Here is a 23,675-nt window from a genome sequence, read left to right on the forward strand (position 1 = left end):
TATAACACCATGAGGCTGATCTGACAGAGATGAATTGCACCGGCTGCGACCGCTCCAAATCGCCCTGGAAGCTCATCTTGATTAACAGCTGGGTGAACCTGTGGAGCAGGGCTTGGGTGTGTGGTCAAAAGTGACAGTGATGAGTGGAAAGGAAAGTTGAACATGTTTTGACCTTTTGTGCACCCAAAAACCGCCAGGAAAACACATCGAGCAAACACCAGCAGGGCGACAAGGTGCTGAGCGTCTCTTCTGGGCTGCTCGTTAGGCACTTTTTCTGAGTGCTCAGAGTTAAAACATGTTCAACTTTGGGAGTCTGTACAGTAGCGATATCTGCGTTGGGGGAGTTTCTGCCAAAATACCCATCTGACCAATCGTGAACAGCTCCATTGAATACAAACACATGGATTGGCTGTTATAGCTGCCAATCATGGTAAAAAAATCCCCATTTTGTATGATTAAATAACTCATTAAAACTGAACTTTTCATAAAAACAAACATTTCAACAAACAAACACAAACAATCTTTAGGAAAATTTTATTTTGCGTGTACTTTGAGTTTTTAGTTTGTCCCATTCACTAACATAGAGGGGCGGGCTTTATGACCTGTACTGCAGTCAGACACCAGGGGGCGATCAAGAGTGAAAAGTTTGAGGAGCTGTCGTGTCGTCATCTGTATATACAGTCTATAGATGCAACCAATCACCTCAGCTGAAAACAAAAGCTGCTGCACCTCCAAAGAGCTCTCAAACGCTCCCAGCTGGAAGCTTCCAGTGCAGCCGCTGGTGTTTTTAACTGGGAAAGAAAACTTTGGTGGACACGCGGCCTAACTGCAAAAACAGTGCATATTACCATCAGTTTGTCGAGCTGAATTGGCTACAGCGGTACCAAAAACCACAGCTACTCTGAGCCTTTTCAACATTTCCACTTTGATGCTGGAGCAGAGGGCTAATAGTTAAACACATCACAGGATGCTGTGTGTTTGTATGTTCTCATGCTTCTGAAATCATCGTGTTTTGGCTGAAATTGCTGATGGAAATTTGATTTTAAAAACGAGAGCGCTCACGTGAGGGAGAGAAAGAGAGTAACTGACACTGAACCAGCCGAAACTGAAACTCAGATATGTCTCTGATCTGTTTTTTCCTCACACTTTAAGAAATCGTGCAGTGAATTTACCGCCAACAGCTTAGCTTTAATGTTTTTTTTTTCACAAGTACCGCCATATACCGTAAACCACGCCGAAATGTCAGGAAGGTATGAAAGAATATGCCGCTCAAGCATACTTGTCGGACACTTCAGTGACGACGCTGACCCATCTCTGCAGGTGTTTTTTTGTGTCTTAAGATGATAAAATATTTAAAAAGTTTGAATTACTGTCTGTTCAGTCCCCATCTTCCTGTTTATGTTCTGTGGGTTAAACCCCAGTTTTCCCAGTTTGGGGCTGAAACCAGCACTGGGTCTCTCTGAACACACTGCAGTTTATAAAGTAAACTGTTACTACTAGCTACCGGCCAACTAAGCGTGTCTAAATATTTTGAATCTACCATTCTGGCACCAGTCGGGCTAATCAGGAAATTCTCAGCATATTTTTAGGAAGACGTCACCTTTGTTCACACTGACGCCACTCTGCTCATGAGGCTCAAACTTTTCATCTTGTTTTCTGATATAAACGTGTACTGTAGCAGTGATCTGATCAGGTTTTCAGGCTGGATCACAGTTCAGTGTTTGTACTTTTATTCATTGAGTATTTATTTTAATGAGGTTAGTTAATTTTTATTCCATTATTGATGTTCGTATGAATTTTATCACATGGATTTAATACCTTTATCATCTGCTGGTCTAATGTGGAATTTTTGAGTTTCAGTTTTTAAACATTTTCAGCCACACTAAGTCCTCAGGATGTCAGTCTGTCATCAGTCAACATTAAAACAGGGTTCGTATGGTCAAGAAAAACCTGGAAAAGTTTCCAAATAGCAATTTCCAGGCCGGAAAAAAAGTTTTGGAAAACTAAATATTACCTAAAAGATTTGGAAAAGTCTCTCTAAAAGTTTTTTTTCTATAGAAATGGCCAAAAATGTTAAAGAAAAAATGCCAAAATGGCATGTTTTCTTTTAAAAATCACCCAAAAAAAACAATGTAAAGAAAAAAATGAAAAAGTTTTTAATATATGTTTGGAATAAGGTATGCTTTGCATAGATATTTTTTCTTTTAAAATCTGCGGTAAAATAAATCCAAATACAGCCATTTACAGTTATATGCCCCTCCCTAAAGCCAAAACAGAAACATGAATCCCTCCCAGTGTGTAAATAATTATTTGGCATGCCTCTCCCTTTTTTGCACCACCTCCTTCTCTCTCTCATGAATAGCGAACAGTCTGTAAATTATATTTAAATAATTAGTTCTAATCCTGTTATGAATTCATTATTCAAAAATATATATGTTTAAAAAGCTTTTATATAGTAACGAAAAAGAACCAATAAGGAGTATTGATGGTGGTGTCAGAGAATGTATGTTCTTTAAAGTTTTAGAGAAGCCATGGAAATTTATTAGTTAAAAATGTGTTTTAATGTGTCCAACACTTTGGTCTATGATCACATATGTATCTGCAGATGTACTGATATTCCCATCAGCCTCAGCTGTACTGTGTGTTTTCTTAAAATCAGCAGATGTTGGCGTGCTCTCGTGCTAAACTAAGACAGTAAATGTGCTCGATATTGAACCTGAAACATCAGCGTGTTGCATCGTCACTCTGATCTGTAGTCTTGTTATATAAAACGTCCACAGATTACACACTTCGAAAGCCACAACTTTGCAACACTTAATTACATCCAAATATAATTCTCCAAACACCTACTTTCCTTTGAAAATAAGCAGCACCCGATGATCTACACACACCACCAGCTCAGACCTGCTATCTGCCAACACACGCTGTGTTGTTTACAAGAGGAGGTCACACAAAACAAAAGCTTTTTAAGGTCAGACATTGGTAGTTTCAAACAATTACAGAGGAGCAGCTGCTGGCAATGGAAACCTCACATCTTTAGTTATGTATAAAAAGTAAAACTCACAAGTAAAAAAAAAAAAAAAAAAAGAAAATAGTGCAGAAGATAAAATGCAACAAAATACAATAATATATATTTGTTGTGGAAAGTAATTGCTAAGAAGGAATAAATTAAAATAAATAAATGAAAATAGAAAGAATTAAAAAAAAATGTGCAGGGTGTCTGCTGGTCATTAAAAGTATTGGAATGTCTCATTGAATTATATAATATTTTACATATTAAATATTTTAAAAATAAGCCTTAAAAGATATTATATGGCATTAAATTTAGCCGAAGATTTGTCTTTTTGCCACAAAAACTTTTTATTTGATTTTTTTTTTTTTTTTTTGGTAAAAACTTTGATTTTTTTTATTTTCATTAATTAATTAATGTATTTTTTATTAATTGATTAATTAATTCACCCCATTCATTCTCAAAGTGAGTCACTCTTCTGCATGAAAGTCAACATTTCTGATGTTTCAGTTCTTTAAACCTTCCACTGAAAATAATGCTGTTGTTTTTCTTCAAACTTGCATTTACTTTGTACTGTTGGCAAAATACTGATCTACCCAACTCACTCTAATAACTATATTTTTACATATTTGCAAATGCTTGAATAAGAAAAAGATGATTTTGTTACTCCAAAAATATAAAAATAATAATTTCACTTTAATTTTTAAAAAAATGATTTAGATTCACTATTGTGTAAATAAAAATATAAAAACTTGGTGAAAACTTATCAAAAAAGTCATAAAAAGCATTACATTTAAGTGTCTATACCTATAGACACCTGTAATATGTGTAATTTGAAATAATATTTAGCCCATATATATACAGAGATGTACACAGGTAGTATAAAATTTTTAAAAAAAAGCATGATGTGACAGTATTGAGATATATGTCTTTATATAATTATAGGTCAAAACCTTTGGGAGAGTCAAAAGACGGGTAGTTTCCACCTGTGTGTCCCTCCTGTTTGTAAACAGCGGCGAGAGCTTCACCTGGTTTCACCTGTTGAGACTTTCCGTGAAGGGCGAACAGGTGTTGAGATGATAATCGCAGTGAGAGAGCGTGTGAGGATCAGCTGATGTGGGGGCAGCTCTAAATGTTCCCATCAGATCCGGTGTTGTCCCGCAGAGCCAACAGATCTGATCTGCTGACTGCTCTGAGGAAGCTCTTTGTTATCTGCATTATGTAAGCCTGCCTGCAGCTGATTCTATTATCGGCAGCAGCTCACAAGCTTTTTCACTCCCAACGCTGCTGGCTCCGCTCATAACTCTGTCCTCTCAGCTGCGGCGCCCCCTACAGCTGGACAACAGCGTCTGCACCGTACCGAAATAGACTCTCTGTCATTATTCAACAGCTGGCTTTGTTACTCAGCACTTCCAAATAACCTCATTTCATGATGCTGATGTCTATATTAAGACATTATTACTTCTGTGTGAACCGAACATCGACTGGTTCGAGCTTCTCCACAGAGACGATTTTCTGTTTTGTATAATTGAAAACTGAACATCTTTGGGGTTTTGAAATGTTGGTTTAACATGTGAAGGCGGCATTTTGGGCTCTGAAAATGATCATAGCTGTAGGCTAAAATATAAATGAAATAACTGCCAGCAGATAATGAAAATAACCGTATGTTACAGCCCTTAAACAGTGCCAGAAATTATCCATTGTTGCAAAGAACTACAATAATAAAGGTGGATTTAAGAATGTTTAAGAAAAATAAGATTTGGCAAAGAAAGTGGTTACTTAGTAAAATAAACTTTTTTACATTTGTTTTTAATGGAAGCCAGAAGATTTACAAAAAACAATTTCCTTCAAGCCTGCTTTGGCGATAATACATCATCTCAAAATCAAGTGCTTAAAGATGATAAATTAAAGTAAACAAGCAGCAGCACACAAGGATAGATACATTTTTTAAAAGTATATCAATAAAATAAAAAAAAATCAATAAATTAGAAGAAAAAAAGGAAAAACGGGGGGAGAGAAAACATGGTTCAAGTCTATTTCCATTAGATTTCTTATCAAGGCAGCTGTTTCTGTTATGTGAAGGATGTTTTAAATCAAAATCAAATCCCAATGTGATCAGTTAGGTCCCAACTAAAGAGGGAATAAATTAGTTGAATAAAATAACAGGAAAAGTGAAAAAACAAATTAAAAATTGCAGATTTAATTGTGAATTAAAATTTCCAAATGAAAATTATCGAGCACCTTCCCCAGTGGCCGTATTTCACAGGCATTAATTGCTGATGCCAAACAAAAGTGTGAGGAATGTAAACATTCACACGATGCTCTTGTGTTTCTCACGTTCAGTCGTCTTTGGGGTTCGATGAGCTCAGTCCACAAAAATGACCATATGTTGGTGAATTTATCTCGCTGTAATCTGATGGGTTATATCAATTTGAAAATATGTAAGACGCTTGAGCAGGATGAAAGTTTGAACGCAGTGAAAATGTGACGGCCGAGTGTTCCTGCGTGTATTAACTCTCGATGGTTCTGTTTGTTCCTCCAGCTGCAGGAGACGGTGAAGAGGAAGCTGGAGAGCGCCGGTTCTCCGCTGGGCAGAGATCAGGTCAACGGTTTCAGCGACGGTTTCCCCCCAAACAAGAAGGCCTGTCTGGATAACGGCACCACCAACGGCTCCCCGCTGGACTCCAAACTGGGCATCAGCGACTCTCTGAACTCTAACGGGACCCACGCGCAGGCCGGGGAGTCGGCGGATGGCGGCAGGGAGCCCGTTTCGGACTTCCATCGGAAGGAGATGAAGCAGGAGCCCGACGACATCCTGCCCATCATGCCGCCGTCGGGAGCAGGCAACAACAGCCTGTTCCCCGACCTCAACCTGAACGAGCAGGAGTGGACGGAGCTGATGGAGGAGCTGAACTGCTCAGTGGCCTACGAGGACATCCAGGACATTCTCAATGACGGCTTTGAGGACCGCAAGGACCCGCTGGAGCTGGCGCCGACTCCAGGCGGTGCCGGGGCGGTGGGTGGAGGAGCAGGAGGAGCAGCAGGTGGTGGCGGAGGCGGTCAGTCCTCGCAGGGTCTGCTTCCTCCGGATCTGGCCAGCGTGAAGACGGAGTTCTCCCCGGCCTCGGTGGCTTTCGAGCAGGACTCTCGCACCGGCTCCCCTCATGTCCGGTCCACCTCCTCTGGACCGCCTCCTCACCCCACCAGCTCCCCCGTCGCCTCCTCTTCTGCATCCTCCCCAGCTCTGCCACCATCCCAGCCGGCTCCTCCACCCAGGCAGCTCCAGCCTCCCCCGAACCACCTCCTCCCTCCGGCCCCCCGGTGCCCAAAGACCTGTCCCCCGCCCAGCAGCTCCAGCAGCTGGCCGCCCAGCAGCAGAGGGCCCAGCACCTCCACGGCCAGATGCAGCACAAACAGCAACAACCAGGGGCCAAGTTCCACAACCAGGGGCCCCACGCCCACCCCCCGCCTTGGCCCCAGATGGCCAACACTTCTCAGAGCCCACTCGGGGGCGCGTTTGGTATGGACAAGCCCACGAGCCCCTCCCTGTACCCCCAGGACTTTAACCCCAACGCCCAGAAGCAGCTGCTGATGCCCGGTCAGCCCAACAAAAGCTCTCCCAAGGCGGGGGCCGGCAGCTACATGCCGGGGCCCACCGGACACCCCAACATGATGGGTCACCCGACGTCAGGGCTGCCGCTCAGCCACCCGCCGGCGCCAGGAGCTCAGGCTTCGACCGCCATGCCGAACTATAACAACACTAAACCTCTGTCGCACTTTGAGGCGGGGCCAGGGCCGCCGCGGCCCCCCAACACCCAGATCCAGAACAAGGCGGCCCTGCTGACGCTGATCCGACAGCAGCAGCAGCAGATCAAACAGAAGAACAACATGAACTTCCGCCAGCACATACCGCACACACAGGTAAGACACACACACACACACACACACACACACTGCGACGACACACACACACACACACACACACACACTGCGACAACACACACGCACACACACGCACTGCGACAACACACACACACACACACGCGGCGACGACACACACACTGCCTCCCTCAACAGCACTCAACGACACAAGAGCTCAGCTGACTTCTGTTTGACATTCATGTAACACATTCGTGGGACATTTATTCAGAGAAACATCACAGAAATTCACAATAGTCACTAAAATATCAAAAGATGTACAAAGAACAAATAAGAAGGTCGTCAAAGGTCAAAGTGAAGCTACATCACCTTCCTGTTATCAGAATTTGGAAAAAAACTGTTCCCACCACAAAAACACGTTATTCAACAACATTTAATCAGCTAAAAATTCAATTTAAAACAGGACTCCTTAGAAAACCTATTGAATACATGAAATCGTCAATTATTTTTAAGCATGGATGTTAATTTTTTAACTCTGATAAAATGTTATAAACTCAAGGTTCACTTGACTTTATTTTTTACTAGGGATCCAAAGTTTTCAAATAATCTCAAATATGATTTTAGAAGTTGACATTTTGCATATGCAGTGCCAAAAACAATCAAAAAATTACCTTAAAAAGTGCTTAGGAAAGAAAATATATGTATATATTCAATATATTTTATTAAATTTTTTTCTGTAACACAAATTTTAGATATAAAATCATTAGAATTGTTAATATAGTTTTTTGGAAATGTTTCGATATTTTTCACATTTTTGGGTTAAATATCTGGAAATTTGTGGGACACCTGCCACTTTTAGTATCCTACAATACTTAAGAGGAGATTTTAAAATATCAAGATATGTATTGTGTATCGCGATATAGCCAAAAAATTTTGTGGTATAATTTTAAAACCATCTCGCCAAGTTGGTCATTGCCTTGTTTCTCCATGTTTCGAAAGAAGTTAAGTTTTCACAGGGTCAGAAGCTTGTGAAAGGTGTCTAAATGCATCTTAAGAAAAGTGATGTTGATCCAGTTTTTAAAGGGTTAATGAAGTTTTTTCTTCTTGAGAGACTTTTGGAGTTGACCATCTCAAAAGTAGATGCTAACTGCAGCATCTGTGTTAATCTACAACAACAACAAACAACATCTGTACGGGCTGATCAGAGTGTTCCTGCTCTGCTTTCATAACCAGGCTGGCAGCACATTCCTGGACTGTAACACACACACACACACACACACACACACACACACACACACACACACACACACACACACACACACGCCTTCGTTTCTCTGAAGTCTTTAAAACAGTTTTATAGTGAATTCTTTCGCCATAGAAGAGACTCCCTGGCTTGAACACTGACTGTAACATGTTGTCACTTCAGAGGGTATCTGGTAAATAAACGCGGCTCCCGCGCAGCTGTACCGGACTGATGTATGATGAGGTCTGAACAATGAGAGTCTGTTGCAGCGGCAGAGTCTCCTGCTGGCTGATTCAGTTTCGACACTGCGACTTCTTTAGAAAACTTTCTGTACCGAAAGAAAGAAAAAAAAGGACATTTAGTCTTCTTTAAATCCAGTAGATTCAGCGTTCAGGACACATGCAGGGGCCGATTTTTACCGACTTTTCTACCGAGAAAAGTCTTTCTTCAGTGTTTAACTTTGACCTGGCTGCACCAAGAGGAGTAACTTTTAAGATTAACCCTCTGAGACCTGGATCAGCATCACTTTTTCTGTGCTGCCTTCAGATACCTTTCACAAGTATTAAGTAAAGTAAATATATATAAAGTAAGTATTGGCAAACCTTTGATCTCTAAGGAACTTGTCAAGAAATGTCCTTTCAATTATAAGAAATTAGTAGATTTTGGAGAGTGTTTTTGTTTGTTTGTTTTAAACCTGGGAAAATGTCTAGAAAACTCTTAATTTCTAGTTATCATAATTAGATTTTTAAAATTATGATATTTTTAAGCTTTATTTATGTACTTTTTTCTTGATCAGTATTTTGACCATAACGGTGCAGCCTCGCAGCGTACAGCCAAGTATAAATCGGTGCAGCATTTGGACTCTGGAGTAAAATTGATATATCCACACTGAGTGTGATGTCAGACTGGCTTTTGGTCGTACTGGTTTCGGTCCAACAGGTGCAGATGAAGACCAGTACAGGGCAGTTTGTTGAGTGGAGGTGAAGTCGGTCTGCAGCAGGGAGGCCTTTTGTTCAGCTGCTTCAGACCGGCCGGGGCCCCACGCTTTAAAATGCAGTGTGTGTGTGTGTGTGTGTGTGTGTGTGTGTGTGTGTGTGTGTGTGTGTGTGTGTGTGTGTGTGTGTGTGTGTGTGTGTGTGTGTGTGTGTGTGTGTGTGTGTGTGTGTGTGTGTGTGTGTGTGTGAAGCAGCTGGTTGCTAAGGCTCACACAGGGGGGTGAAGGGAGGCAGTGACAAAGCAGCCTTTCATATTCTCTCTGTATTTAAATATAGCTGCTGCTGCTGCTGCTGCTGCTGCTGCTGCTTGTATTTTTCCTCTCTGCAGTCGGGACGCTCTGTTCCTGCTCAACTCTGCCTAAAACTTGTTCAGACTTTCTTCTTTGTCCTGTTAGACCTCCATGCAGTACTGTCAGCAGTGGTGGAAAGTACAGTTTAGTACTGCACATGTACTTCAGAACTGTTCCTCAATGTTTCCATTTTCTGCATCTTTATACTCTCTTCATTACAGATTGAAATATTGTAATTTTACTGCGCTGCATTTATATGAACAACATATACTTGTTGTTAACTTCAGATTTACAACACAAAGTGTCATCAACATATAAATTATGATATTTTTATGGGTAAAAATAACTTAATCAATGTCTTTGTCACAAACAACCTGTCAGCATATTCATTAATTTCATTTTAAACTGTGGGAATCACTAGAGGCCCCATGAAACAATATTATTACAACACGTAAGTTATAATACAATATTTTTGCAACACATTGAAGTTGATTAGTCCTTTTTCAACTGCATGTTGCCCCCCCCCCCCAAAAAAATGTATTTGTTTTATTATTTAAGGTAAAGTTTTTAGGCTGTTTTTTCTTACTTCAGTCATTTTTATTGCAGCAAATTGTATCTCCTGGACTTAAAAAGTAACTGACTTTAATGTCATAGCAGGCTACCAAAAGTTACATTTTTATTTCTAATATTAATAATTAATTAACAAAATAATAATTATATTTCTCTGCCCTTATTTTATACACATTTAAACATCTGAATAAGACTAAGGGTTGGAAGCAAACAATTTATATTGCAATATAACTATAGAAAATTAAAGCATGTGAGTAAATCAAATAAATTGTTTTTTTTTTTTTAGTATGTTGTCCTAGAATATCCTGGAAATTTATTTAGAAATATGGAGACAATCTTTCTCAATTATTTTGACATATGTTGCAATGGGTATATGTTTTTTTGAATAATAATAATTGTTTAATTAATCCTGAGGGGATTAGACTTTAAATGTTTAAACAGTCTTGTTAGTTAGACCCAAATTTTTGGATTAACACATTTCACTTCATTCATTTTTTTGCAAATTTTAGTTCAGCTCAAAGTAATATCTCTGAAATAATGTCTGAAACAGAACCACGTCTCTCCACGTGCTGCTCCCTCCTGTAAAAACATTCATAACTTTATTAATTCATGTTTCTGTCAGGACCAGAACTCCTATCCTGCTCCTCCACACGGCCCGGGTCCCGCCAACAACATGCCGTCTGCGCCCGGAAACAACGCCATGGCGACCCAGCCGGGGGCAAACGCCATGGCGGGTAACCACAGCAACGCAGCGTACCTGAGCAACCAGGCGGCGGCGGGGTGGCGGCGGCGCTGAAACAGCAGCAGCAGCAGCAACAACAGCAGCAGCATCAACAGCAGATCCTGGAGCAGCAGAAGCAGCAGTACATGCAGAGACAGCAGCTGATGGCCGAACAGGTGAACTTCACAAAACTTTCCTGTCCCAAAAGAGACAAAAATATGTGTTTCAGCACCTAATACAGGAAGGTGGACACCCGGACATGTCACCAAAATGCCATTATGCTAAAATCATGCACTTCACCAACAACATGACCACATCTCATTAACCCTTCAGGTCCCGCTTTAATTACACACACTCCTATCTGCACACAAATGTGCTGTTCACAATCAAGCTTTAAAAAATATTCATATTACTTTCTACTTTCATTGAGCTATTTTTTTAAACTAACATCAGTCCTAATCATAAATATCAAATATTCATACATTTTCAGAATTTTAACCCTTTAAATGCCAGGTTTTTGTCATGATGCCACTATGTTTTTTTTGTGGATTTAAAAAAATATATATATTTTCAATATACTACATGCTAAGTAGATTTTTTTTTTTTTCTGATAGTGATAGTGCACCTAGTGGAAATAGTCATCATAGTAATCATCAGGTGGAAAATTCTAAGGCAAATACGCCAAATAAGTTGTTATTATAGTTGCATAACTGAGTATTTTTCAGGTTCCCTATGGTCATGAAAAACTGGTAAAATTCATGGAATTTCACAATCTGGTTTTCCAGGAATAGGAAAGTCTTGGAATTAGTAACATGCTTGAAAGTTTCAGAAAAGTCACAGAATTTAGTTAAGCATAATGAAATTAATTGTTTAAATTCCATGGATAAGATAAGATCAAACTTTATAATCCAGAAGGAAATTATTGTGCTCGATTGCTCCAGAAATACAGAAGCAAATAAGAATGAAACAACAGAGCATCAAATAAGTAAAGATAAAATACAAAATGTCAAAGGAGTGAATGCAGAGAAACGCTGCCTAATAGATAACCCTCTCGTCAATGTAACATAACAGCGTGTCCTTAAAAAGTCATGGAGAAGTTTTGATCTTTTATCCCTGAAAATGTGTGTAAACCCTGTTTACTGCTCATTTGAGGAATGTTTGGTCATCTAACCATGAGTTAATAATGCAGCTGATGAAAGTCTTTGATTTTTTTGTTGGTTTCCTGCAAGCTGAGCGTTAGCACTTGCATGCCTCTGAAAACCGTTTGCGTCAGACTTCAATTTTCTTTAATTTCCTTGTTTTTGATCAAGTGAGGTCAGATGTGGTGAAGAGGAAGACAGAATTTAAAATATTTTCTGCTAAAATAGTGAATCAGTTTGTGAATCTAATCGGTATTAAATGATTAGAGGTCATTACTTTCTGTTTCTTGTGGGATCTGTGGCTGCACAGCTCAGTGGTAATATGACCAATAATATGAGGCCTAAATTAGATTTAAAAACTGCACGATCAAAGTCTGACGCCATCGTTTTTAGCTTGTTTGTGTGTTTCTTGTTTATATCACCATATCAATGAAAGGCACTAAATTAATATAATCTAAAGGTTACGTATTGGAGACATTCGGTCAGTCTCTTGGCTTGACATCTTTCAAAAAATGCAAATATAAACGACATAAACAGGAGAAGTGGGATTCTGCTGTTCCACTCAAAAGAGCGGTATTGACACTTAGATTCATTTTTTTAATAGAAAACTAAAATGTTGATGATGAATAACGTGGGTTAGGGATGCAGTCTGAGCCTGATTTTATTCTACATATCACTGCTTTATGTTTAAACCTGATGATGAAGATAAACATTGTGCTACCTGTGAGCATATTTTAAACACCTGAGGGAGCTGTTTGATTTTAAAAATCATCTCTCAGCTTCGAGCCTCCTGATGCAACCGAAGAGCTCAGTGTTGGTTTATACTCACATCATTTGTCTCGTGCTGCTTTCAGATGCCTCGCACAAGTATTTAAAACCTTTGAGTAAATTGGTGCGATTTCCTTCAAAAACATGACAAAAAGGCTTCAGTAACTTGGTATTAAATGCTCTACAAATTGCCAAAATAAATAAATAAATAAATAAAAATTTAAAATTATTTTAAAAAGGCTATGGAAAAATGTCTGGGGGAAAAAAAAAAAAAAAAAAAATTTCCATATTACGTATAAATTTTTGTTACAGATTTTTTTGCGTGTGTTTTTTTCCAAGTCTTGTTTGCTTTTTTTTTTTTTTTAGGGGTTTTTGTTTCACATTTCTTCCTTTTATGTTTATTTATTTATTTTTATATATATACTGATTTTCCTGGTAAGTTTTTTGTGCTTTTTGCTAATTTTGGGGTCATTTTGGCGTTAATTTCTCATTTTGTCTTGGCTCATTTGCCATGAATGCTACTTTTATGTATTAAAATGTAGTGATTTCTTCCAGCCCTCTCTTAAAAAATGCTTAAAAACTGTCCAGCTGTAGTGTTGAAGTATTGTCTTATAATTTGACCCTGAGTTTCTGATGAGTTGTCTTGTGTGTGTGTGTGCAGGAGAAGCAGCGGGCAGCAGGACCAGCAGCTGCAGAGACACCTGACCGACCTCCCCCACAGTACCAGGACCAGCCGGGACAGCCGGCCAATCAGAACCCTTTCCCACAGCCACCAGTCAACCAGTTTACAGGTAGGAACACCATGTCCAACATCGCACTCCAGCGCGCGAACATGTCCGACAGTCGCGCCCCAGCGTGCAGACATGTCCGACAAGTCCACTCCAGCGCACGACATGTCAGACTGTCTCCAGAGCGGTCCGACTGTCCGAACATCTCGCTCAGTTTGGACATGTCCCACAGTCCCCAGTGTGGACATATCCAACATCCCGCTCCAGCGCATGGACATGTCCAGCAGTACGCTACCGCATACGGACATGTCCGACATCTCGATCAGCGCGGACATGTCATATCTATACATATCAGTAACAACTATAATAAATGAATAATTATTAAATAATATATAAATATAATAATAGAAATATTTAAATATAAAATATATAAATAAATATAAAGAATTCAGTAAACTGTAGCAGGTGGAGACCTGTGCGGACATTCGTCTGCTCTAAAGCAGGAAAACAGTTGTATTACAAATAAATAAAATCTGAAACAACAAATTGATTCTCTCCTAGAAATAAAACTAAACAGATACGATTGATTGTTTTACGTTCAGGTTTTAAAATTCTCACATTTTATTTATTTGTGTTTAAGCGAGTGAAACTATTTTCTTTGCTTCGCTCACAGAAGAAAAAAATGTGAGCGCAACCTTTTTTTTTTTTTCTGGTTGCATTGTAGCTGGGTACATTTTTATTAACCCTTAGGGCCCACTTTAATGTTACACACGTATCACTGCGCACAAAACGCACTTTTCAAAATTGAGCTTTAAAGAAGTATTATTTATTATTTTCTTCTTTCATTGAGTCATTTTTTAAACCAACATCATTCTTAATCACAAATATCAAATATTCATTAATTTTCAGAATTTTAACCTTTTAAATGCCATGTTTTTGTCATGATGCCACTATGTTTTTAGATGGACAAAAAAAAGTATTTTCATTATACTACAGACAAAGTATTTTTGACCTTAACAGTCTGAATGTAACTATTTAGTTTCCACAGTGTGTTTTAGACTTATTGTAGAAGCTGAGCTGGAAATTCACTGATTAAACAAAAATATACAGTCTTGCAAAAAGTAATGCCATATGCACAGCCAAAATAATCAAAAAATGAAGAATGAAATGCACCAGTCCTTAAAGGTTAGAGGAGTGTGAAGCGACAGTCAGTCGGTCACAAAAAGCGCTGTTGTTCATTAAAATAAAGTTTATTTAAGCTCAGAATGAGCCTGTGCTGTTTATGTAGACTCAGTTTTATCAGGTCACATCGGTTTCATACACGCTGCTGGAGCAGGAGGTTGTTTTTGTGACGTTTAGGACAAACATTTCTCTGTCTGTGTTTGTAAATGATGCTCGCCGCTGATTTGAATGGAAAATAACGGCAGCTGTACAGTTTGGACAAACTGTTCAGTCTGTTTGTGCTCGAACGTCCCGACGCTGCAGCATTAAGCCTTAAAGTGCCGTTTGTGTTTAATGATGATGTGGTGGTAAAATAATTGTTTACAGCTCTGACTGCTGCTGGATAATTAATAACTTTATGGCTTTTGTTTGAAAGCTGTGTTTACAAAGCACTTAATGTGGCACTGAGAAATTTGATTTCCGTTCATGTTTCTTTTCAGAGCTTAAACGATTTATTGATCAACAGAAAATTAATCCACAGCTGTTTTGATGTTTCATTCATTCATTCATTTATTCATTATTTTCTTTCTTTTTTTCTTTCTTTCTTTATATTTTCTATTTATTTGTGACTTTTACACAAATAGATTTATTTATTTTTCTCAATTTTCTTGACGTCATTTCTTTTTTTCTTTTCTTTTTTGTGCTTATTTTCTTGTAATCTTTTTACTAATTTCTTGCTATTTTTTGGGTCATTTCTTGTTAAGTTTATTTTTATTTTTGAAAGTAATCAAGCCGATTTGCTCAAGTGTCAAAGGGTTAAGAAGAGAATAAAGTGCCAGACTTATAGCTAATGAAAATATTAAAGCGGCATAATAAATGTCATATTTTGTGATACTTTTTACAAATATTTGTCCTTTTTTTCCTCCACAGCTTCCTCTCAGTCGATGGGCGGCGTCGGTTCCATGGGAGGCCCCTCCCCCGGCGCCCAGCGTATGTTCTCTCAGAACCAAGGCATGATGGGTATGAGCATGGGTCCTGGCGGCGGGCCGGCAGGTGGCGTAGCTCCGCCCTCAGCGGGGAGTCAGAGTGACATCAGCCTGTCGTCCTGCGGGGGCGGAGGAGGCGGGGCCGGCGTGGACGTGCAGCAGGTGCTCTACAACAACATGAACCTTCACCCCAACCACCCGGCTCACCCGTCCCACCCGCCACAGCAGCCCGGCCTGCAGCGCCAGGCGCTGGGCCCCATGAGCGCCTCCTACAGGCAGAACCTGCTGGCTCAGCAGCAGCATCTGAAGGCGCAGCCCAACGCCGCCATGTTGAAGCAGCAGCAGCAGCTGGCCGCCGCCCGCATGCCGGGCTCCATGCAGAACAGTATGGGCGCCAACCTGCCTGGTAACATGCCCGGCGGCATGCAGGGCACCCAGAGCGCCGCCTGGCAGCAGCAGCTGGCCAACCAGCCGCCCTCCAACAACGCCGGCCTCCCGCCCAACGCCTTCAACAACCCCCCCAACACCTTCCACATCCAGCAGCAGTCTCGCATTCCCAAGATGCCGCCTGGCGCTGCACCCTTTGGTGCAAACCCCGGCGGGCGTCCGATGGGAGGCCTGAATCCCGGGCAGCAGATGATGCAGACAAACATGGCGGCCGCCCAACAGAGGGCGCCGCCAAACCCTCAAAGCCTCGGCCAGCCGATGGCCAATCAGCAGCAGACTCAACAGCAACAGGCCAATCAGAACCAGGCTGTCCTCTCAGACCTGGCGGCGTTCGGACAGCCGCAGGGCAACAGCCGCCAGGGACTACAGTGTAACCAAGGTTACCAGGTGAGCAGGACTGCCAATCAGCAGCAGCAGCAGGTGTCGTTTGGATACAACGTGGCGTCGGGGAGTTTCGCCGGGGAGAGCGAGCTGGTGGACTCGCTGCTGAAGGGTCAGAGCACCCAGGAGTGGATGGCCGACCTGGACGAACTTCTCGCCAACCACCGCTAGTCAGAAACACCTGTGTGCACCTGGAGCACCTGCTGAGCTGCGACGCTGCACCGGAGTCACCAAGACTTCCTGTTGTGACGTGTCGAAAAAGATCCAGACAGGAGGTCGGCGTGTTAGCATTAGCCACGCAGCTAACGATGAGACCACCCCACTCTGCGTTTGAGCTGAAACATCCGGTGAAGTCATGAAGGTCGCTGGTAAAGTTTTTCCAGACGCCGATCCGAGCTGTCTGCTGTCCTGATCCGATGAGACGGCGTCTCACCGCATCAGGATAATATAAATCCCTGATACATGAGCCAGCTGCCAAATCCATTGCAATGCAATGACGAAAAACGTGGAAGTTTGGTAGTTTAATTCCCACAGCAGTCAGTGTGCAAAGTCCTGGTCCTGAATCTCAGAGACACTTTGGTTCAGCAGACAGTCAGCAGGTTTAAAATCCAACAACTGACTCACTGGTAACCAGTAAAACCAGTCCAGTCACCGCTGGAGCCCTGATGAACACCAGGTCTCATTCAAAAATCTGTCAATGTAACGGTGAAATGCTCTCTGCAGAGTTACACACCCGGTAGAACAGTACGTCTAAAGCCTTTTTCAATTTTCCACGCTTTTCTGGAAAATTCGTCTCACAGGAAATCCAGGAAACAGGAAGTTCATTGATGAAACATCAGGGTCTAGCAGTGAATTTAACCCTTTGATTGACCCTGCTGCAACAAAATTGTAACAATTACTAAGATGGTTATATTGGTATAAACATTACAGTAACATTTATGATGAATTGTTGTATCACTGAACCAAATCGCAACTTCAGAATTTATTCACCAGCAAAAAGTGTTTAAAACGTTTCATTTTATTTTCTGACTGAAACAGTAACTGTTGATTTCTGAGCTGATATCCTGTTTCTACCTCGTGTGTAAATCTGCAAACGAGCCGCAGACCGATGTCGAGTGTGCCGATGACGAGTGTGTGTAAATATAACCGTGTTGCACACTGCAGTGTGTATTGATGACTGGAGACTGAAGGGAGGAGGAGTCGCCTTAAGACTACTGAAGCTTTGGCTCAGTGCTAAACCACTGTACCCGCCCCGCAGCGCCACCTACAGACCAGCAGCGTCACTCGGTCACAGTCTCAAAAACCTTGACGGATTGACTCGCTCACAGTTCAGCGGAGATGAAGTTAAATCACTCTTAAAGTGGAATTAGACATTTTTTTCTTTGACTCGTCATTGTGAAGCAAAATCGGTAATGATCCGCGTTCAGACTGCTTTCCCGAAAAGCTTCGCTCTCACTGTGCAACTCTGTCTGCCACCGCGTACGATCTCCCGGGAAAGCGGGGGCAATATTTTACAGCACAAAGGAAGTGCGTCAACCGTTGCACGACCAAAACACAAAGACGGTAAAGCTTTTGTTTTCTCCGGTAGCTTTCATCAGTTACCAAAGAGAATCTCAGTAACGAAATGCCGTGCGTCCTGTTTTTGGCTTGAAGGGAAAACGATCCGACTGTTTTTGCAGCAGCGGCTCCAACAATACCGCCACCTTCTAAAACAGGGGGGGGAAATTTGCAGCTTTCCACTTTAAAAGAAAAATAATTCTACAAAAAAATTAACACGCATTAGCATTACGTGATTGAGTCATTTTAAAGGACCATGCTGCTGTTTTTTCATGTTTATTTATGTTTACTGCACATCACAGATACTTCATTACTGTGGCCGTCTTCCAAAACACACTTGTGTTTTTAAAGGTGTATTTTCCAACATGGATCCTCTTTTCCCATGTTTTTTTTTTTTTTTTGTATTACGAAAATTTTATTGCCCACAAATATGGAAATCTGTCTTTAATTTCACCATAAGATACATACAAGACACAAAATACAGATCAGACACGCCCTAAAAACATAAAAATATATGGTAAAAAAATACAGCAAAGCATATCATGTGAAAAGTTTAAAATGGTCTCAGTGATACACATACAAGCAGATAAAATTTAAAATAAATAGGTATTTATGTCGATTTTTCATGCCATGCAAAAACAAACATTATGGCAACATCAACTTTTGAAATTTGTTCGGTATTTAGAGAGAGATCTGCTGCTGGCAGCTGCAAAACGGGCTGCAACGTAACCACTCTGTCAATTTATGCATCCTCAATAACCCCCAAAACCACAAGATATTGTCAATATATACGGTCATGCAAATTAGGTAAATTATGCAAATTGCCAAACATATGCAAGTCGGCATCCAGAAGTTGCTTAATTCTGGGGACCCGTACTGGACATTAATAACATCAAACTTTAGGCTACTCAACATTTCTGGGTGATTTTGCTGGTAAACTATGACAAAAACATGGAAAAACAGGGTCCGTGCTGAAAAATACAGGACTTTGCCTTTAAGATTTGAGTGTTTTTAGTTCACTTCAGTATGAAAATCAACTTGCACGGAGAGAATCCATCACGTCATGTTTCCTCTTTAGTTTTATATTACTGTGGTATTTGTTTACCACAACATGTTACTGTGATGAAATTAAAAGCGGACGTGATGTCTGAGCCAAAATTCAAACAAGTAGATTTTCATACCGTAGGGAAATATCTGGAAACAATGCGTTACTATTTAAACATCAAACACAACACGGCACGTTTTGTTTGACACGCAGTCATGTAAAGTGGACGTCCCTGAATGGATCGGCTGAATTTTCTGAGTTTAAGTCGCTTTTTTTTTTTGTTTGCATCAAAAAAAAATCCAAATTTCAACAGTGAGCCTGGTGAGTCACACAGTGTGTGTTGCTCATTTTTATATATCCAGAAAATCCTTATTTAAATAATTTCAAAATCACCAGACTGAATAACACTCAACAGGTCAGATTAATTCATCCTCATAGTGGAAGTAAAATTTGCAAAAACAGTCAAATGTTCATCTTTAAAAGCTCTGATGTTTAAGAGCTCGGGTGAAGAAAATAAAGATATTTAAGGAGAACGCCGACCAGCAGAGACACAAAGACGCTGTAGATCCCATTCAGACTTTTTGTTTAACATGTAAATGTCGTCGGAGCTGCACTTCCTCCTGCTGCACTGAGTCCACAGACCAGAGTCCACCTGTCTCCAGGTGTCCACGCTCTGACTCCGAGTCTGTGGGACGACTCCGCTCAACGTCATTTCAATTCAATTCATCGAACACGTTAAAGTTTAGTTTTGTGAAACTTATCCAGCTTTAAATTTCAGTTTTCCGACCTGAAAATCACAAAAATGAGCTGATCGGGAAGTTTTCCTCATTAAACAAAGACTTTTGAAACCTTTTTTCTGCAGCTAACGATGACGTTCCTTACCGAATCATTCATAGATCATTTTCTCGATCGATTGTTTGGTTTATAAAACGTTAGAAAACGGTGAGAAAAGCCTGATAGAATATCCTGGAGCCTAAAGTGACTTTTTTGTTTTCTCCAAACATTTAAAAAAAAAAAAATTAATGAACTCCTAAATGTGCCATTTGGAAATCAGCAAAATCAAAACATTTGAGAACTAAAATATTAAATTTTTGGCATTTTAGTTTGAGAAAATAAATGATCAAAATAGCTTTTCAAATTAGTTTTCAGTCGATAAATTGAATAATTGTTGCAGCTCTAGCCTAAAAAAATAAGCATTTAACTCCTCTGAGCTGCAGGCAGAACCGTCTCCTGATTTCCTTCGAGCATTAATATCAATTATTGGCATTAATTTTCAGTGTGCAGCCGTTTTATTAAAAATTCTCCATATTAAAATTCTGATTAAAAAAAATAAACGTAAGTGTCTTACAGAATATGAAAATTTTTCTCACAGCGTTTCAGTGATTTAAAAAAAATCCTACGTTAAGTTCTGACTTTTTTTAAGTGGTTTTTTTTGTTTGTTTGTTTTTGTTTTTTTTAAACGCAGCATTTTAGCTCCTGATGTTTCCCAAATTCAAAATGTGGCCTTGTTGGTTAAAAAGCCTCAAACATTAAAGTTTTAAAGCTAAACCTGATCGGACGATGAATTTAACGTTGAATACGTACGTGACGTTTAGAGTTGTGTCCTTATGGTTCTCATTATATAAATACGTTGTATGTTCGATTCGCGTCCGAATTCGCCGTTCGATTCGTCGTCTGATGTCTCCAGCCTGTTTAAGGCGGACTGTGACCCGGTCGTCCTGTTTTCTTGTTTTTAAGGTGGAACTGTGACCCGCTCGTTCGATCTACTGTACTGTTCTTTTCTTCAAAGAAACGTTTTTTGTGTATTTTATTTGTAATGTTATTATTGCTAAACGATCGCTTGGGGCTGGTTTCACGTCTTCATCCAAATCGCTGCCGATCGATCTCCTGCCGAATCTTCAGCTTCCAGCGTCGCACGGCCTCCCGCGGTTTTTCGGGGTTTAACTGTGTAAATGTCTATAAATATATTTTTTGTATGTATGCCTTTCCTAATGATCTGGAGAAGATAGATGTTATTTTTATATATTGCAGCGGATTTTTTGTAAGTATTTTATACTTTTGATATGGTTCTCTGTAAAACAAGAGTATTATGTAAATATAGTTCTTTAGAAACACCTTTGTTTTACGTCTTTTTCTGTGTGTGTGTGTGTGTGTGTGTGTGTGTGTGTGTGTGTGTGTTGACAGGGCAGTAGTTAATGAAAGAAATTACAGTTATTGCTGAATTGGGCTACCTTTATAAAATAATGACAGTCTCTAATATTGTCAACTTCATATTAAAATTAAACATTAAATTTAGTTTTTTAAAAGAGACTGTTGCAGGATTTTACACACGAAATGCAGTTTATTTAATTTTTGTGTTTTTTTAGTCACTAAGTTGATTGTGAGAAAATATTGTTTATTTTCTAAAAAATGTCTATTTTCCTTGAGAAAGTTTTGGTTATTTTTTATAATTAATATTTCTTTTTACATATTAAAAAATGTGTTGATTTTGCAGTTTTTTAGTTTCTACATAATCTGTAAATACTGTAATCTGGTACTAATTATAGATTTATATAGAAGACGGTAATTTCCTTTTCTCGGTTTGTATATATTTATACATCATTGGTTATTGGAAACTTTATTTTTCTGTTGCTCACTGGCATTTAATAGCATTTAGAGTTAATTAATTGGACAGTTAAACACTGTCTCTTTTTAACTTGTAACAAGTTTTATTTTATTCTGAGAAGCTTCCAAGCAAATTAAAAGTTAACTACAGTTTCAGGGCTATAACTATTAAACTTAACTATTAAAATAAAATAAAAGTAATACAACCCGTCACCACTGAGATGGTACTTTGGTTGTATAAAAGTGACAAGTTACAAATGTTTGGCAAAAGAAAAAAATCAGCAAAATCATGATTTTTTTTAATGGTTCTGCCTCTTTGATTAAAGAAAGTCAATTAAAAGTTAAAATCAGTTTTCTTGTGCTGCATTCAGAAAGTGGAGCAAATTTGATTTCTTTCAAAATCATTTGGAAAAGAAACCTGAATGAGCAAGAAATGTCCCACAAAACACCAAAAATAAGGTGACCAAAAAATAACCTGAAAATATTATGTGATATTTAAAAAAAAAAGAAACATTTTCTTGTAACTTTAATAGTTTCTTTGTTGATGATCTTGAATATTTTCACTTAATTTTCTTGTAACGTTTCTGTATTGATTTCTTGTTGATGTTTTTGCTTTTTTTCAGGTAATTTTCTTGAATTTCATGTCGATGATTTTGAATATTTTCAGTTAATTCTCTTGTAAATTGACTAATTTCTTGTTAATTTTTTTTATTAATGTGTTGTTGATGTTTTGGCTTATTTTCGGGTAATTATCTGGTAAGTTTTCACTTATTTCTTGTTGATGTTTTTGCTTGTGGTTGAGTTTTTCCTCACCTGGTTACCTGTCAGTGTTAGCCCCGCCCCCTGCAGGTGTGTCTCCGTCAGTGTTACCTGTCTGCGTCCTCGGTGAGTGTTTCAGTGCTCGGGTGTCTCGCTGCAGAGATGTCGGCGGACGCGGTCGGCCTCGGCGCCGTCACCGTGCTGGGTGTCCTGGAGCAAGGTAAGAGAGCATGCTGGGAAATATGAGAGGAGAGTGAACTGGTTAAATTGGGAGAAAATGACTGGAGTCTGGAAACTGTCCTTTCTGTGTGATAATACACAACATAATGTTGCAAATGTGTTCATATGGTGCCTAAAGTGTTACAATTATTTGCAGTATTTCATAGATTTACTTAACTTATTTATATTTAATAGTTATTTTACGTTTGTAGTTATTTTGGTATTTTTTGGTCTTATCGTAATCAGCCCGTCCGCCGTCTCATTTTCTTTGCATCTATTTTTTATTAATGGCAGTGAGTTTTTTTTACGACTCAGCTTTGCATTTACTACAAACACAGAGGGAACTTTGATCCATGCAGACAGCTGCTGCATGAATGAAACTGTGGTGTTTGTAGTTTAAAGTTAACCCTTTGAAACCTGACAAAAATAATTTAATTTCTTTCAACGCAATAAGTGACGACACTTATTTTGCAGAATAAAATCCTGTAAGGGGATCTCCCCGGTGTACGCATCTCTATCTTTTCACGTTTTGGTTTGTCTTGGGTCCAGCACCCACTACAGGATGTACATGTCTTATTTTTTAATTTAATTTCTTTTAACAGTATGGGAAGTGGGCAAAGATATGGCCCCCAAAATAGCATGAAATAACAAAAAAATTACCTGAAAATAAGCAAAAAGGGGAAGAAAATACTTAAGAAAATAAAGGAAATTACTTCAAAAAAGTGCTAAAAACAATCAATTTTTCCCCTTTTTCTTTAAGATAATTAAAAATGTATCTAATTAAGAAAAAATATGAATACAGCTTTCTTGCTATTTTTTCCCTTTTTTGATAATATATAATAATCTTTCCACAGATAATTTTTTTGTTTCCTTTTATGTTTTTTTGCAGTTTGCAGGAGATTTCTTTCTAAGTTGGTCATTATGTTTTTTCCCATTTTTTGAAAGAAATTCAACCAATTTTCTTCAGGTTTCAGTGGTTTAAAAGGCGTCTAAATGCAGCATGAAAAAGATGACAATCCAGGTGTTAAAGGGTTAATCAGCAACGTCTGACGCACAAGAACTCAAAATATGATTTATAATCCATTTATTACACACAGTGACAACCTGATGTTTGTTAATGGACTAATGCTGTTTCTGTGTGTGTGTGTGTGTGTGTGTGTGTGTGTGTGCGCG

At 39.4% G+C, this 23,675-nt stretch overlaps 2 protein-coding genes across 2 annotated transcripts in view; both read left to right on the plus strand.

Annotated features, from left to right (window-relative positions):
* LOC121947852 (mastermind-like protein 1) overlaps positions 1-21,034 on the plus strand; it is a 33,134-nt gene extending 12,100 nt beyond the window's left edge. Inside the window, 8 exon segments of the mRNA XM_042493005.1 lie at positions 5,553-6,321; positions 6,324-6,931; positions 10,610-10,762; positions 10,765-10,884; positions 12,385-12,389; positions 13,286-13,317; positions 13,320-13,406; positions 15,435-21,034. Of these exon segments, the coding sequence (XP_042348939.1) occupies positions 5,553-6,321; positions 6,324-6,931; positions 10,610-10,762; positions 10,765-10,884; positions 12,385-12,389; positions 13,286-13,317; positions 13,320-13,406; positions 15,435-16,489 (2,829 nt within the window). The 3' untranslated portion in view covers positions 16,490-21,034.
* Positions 21,035-22,445: 1,411 nt separating this feature from the next.
* LOC121947789 (arf-GAP with Rho-GAP domain, ANK repeat and PH domain-containing protein 3-like) overlaps positions 22,446-23,675 on the plus strand; it is a 27,118-nt gene continuing 25,888 nt past the window's right edge. The window contains exons 1-2 of the mRNA XM_042492905.1: positions 22,446-22,503; positions 23,392-23,413. Of these exons, the coding sequence (XP_042348839.1) occupies positions 22,446-22,503; positions 23,392-23,413 (80 nt within the window). The remainder of the gene's footprint in view (positions 22,504-23,391; positions 23,414-23,675) is intronic.

The sequence above is a fragment of the Plectropomus leopardus genome, chromosome 9 (assembly GCF_008729295.1).
Source record: "Plectropomus leopardus isolate mb chromosome 9, YSFRI_Pleo_2.0, whole genome shotgun sequence".
Lineage (NCBI taxonomy): Eukaryota > Metazoa > Chordata > Actinopteri > Perciformes > Serranidae > Plectropomus > Plectropomus leopardus.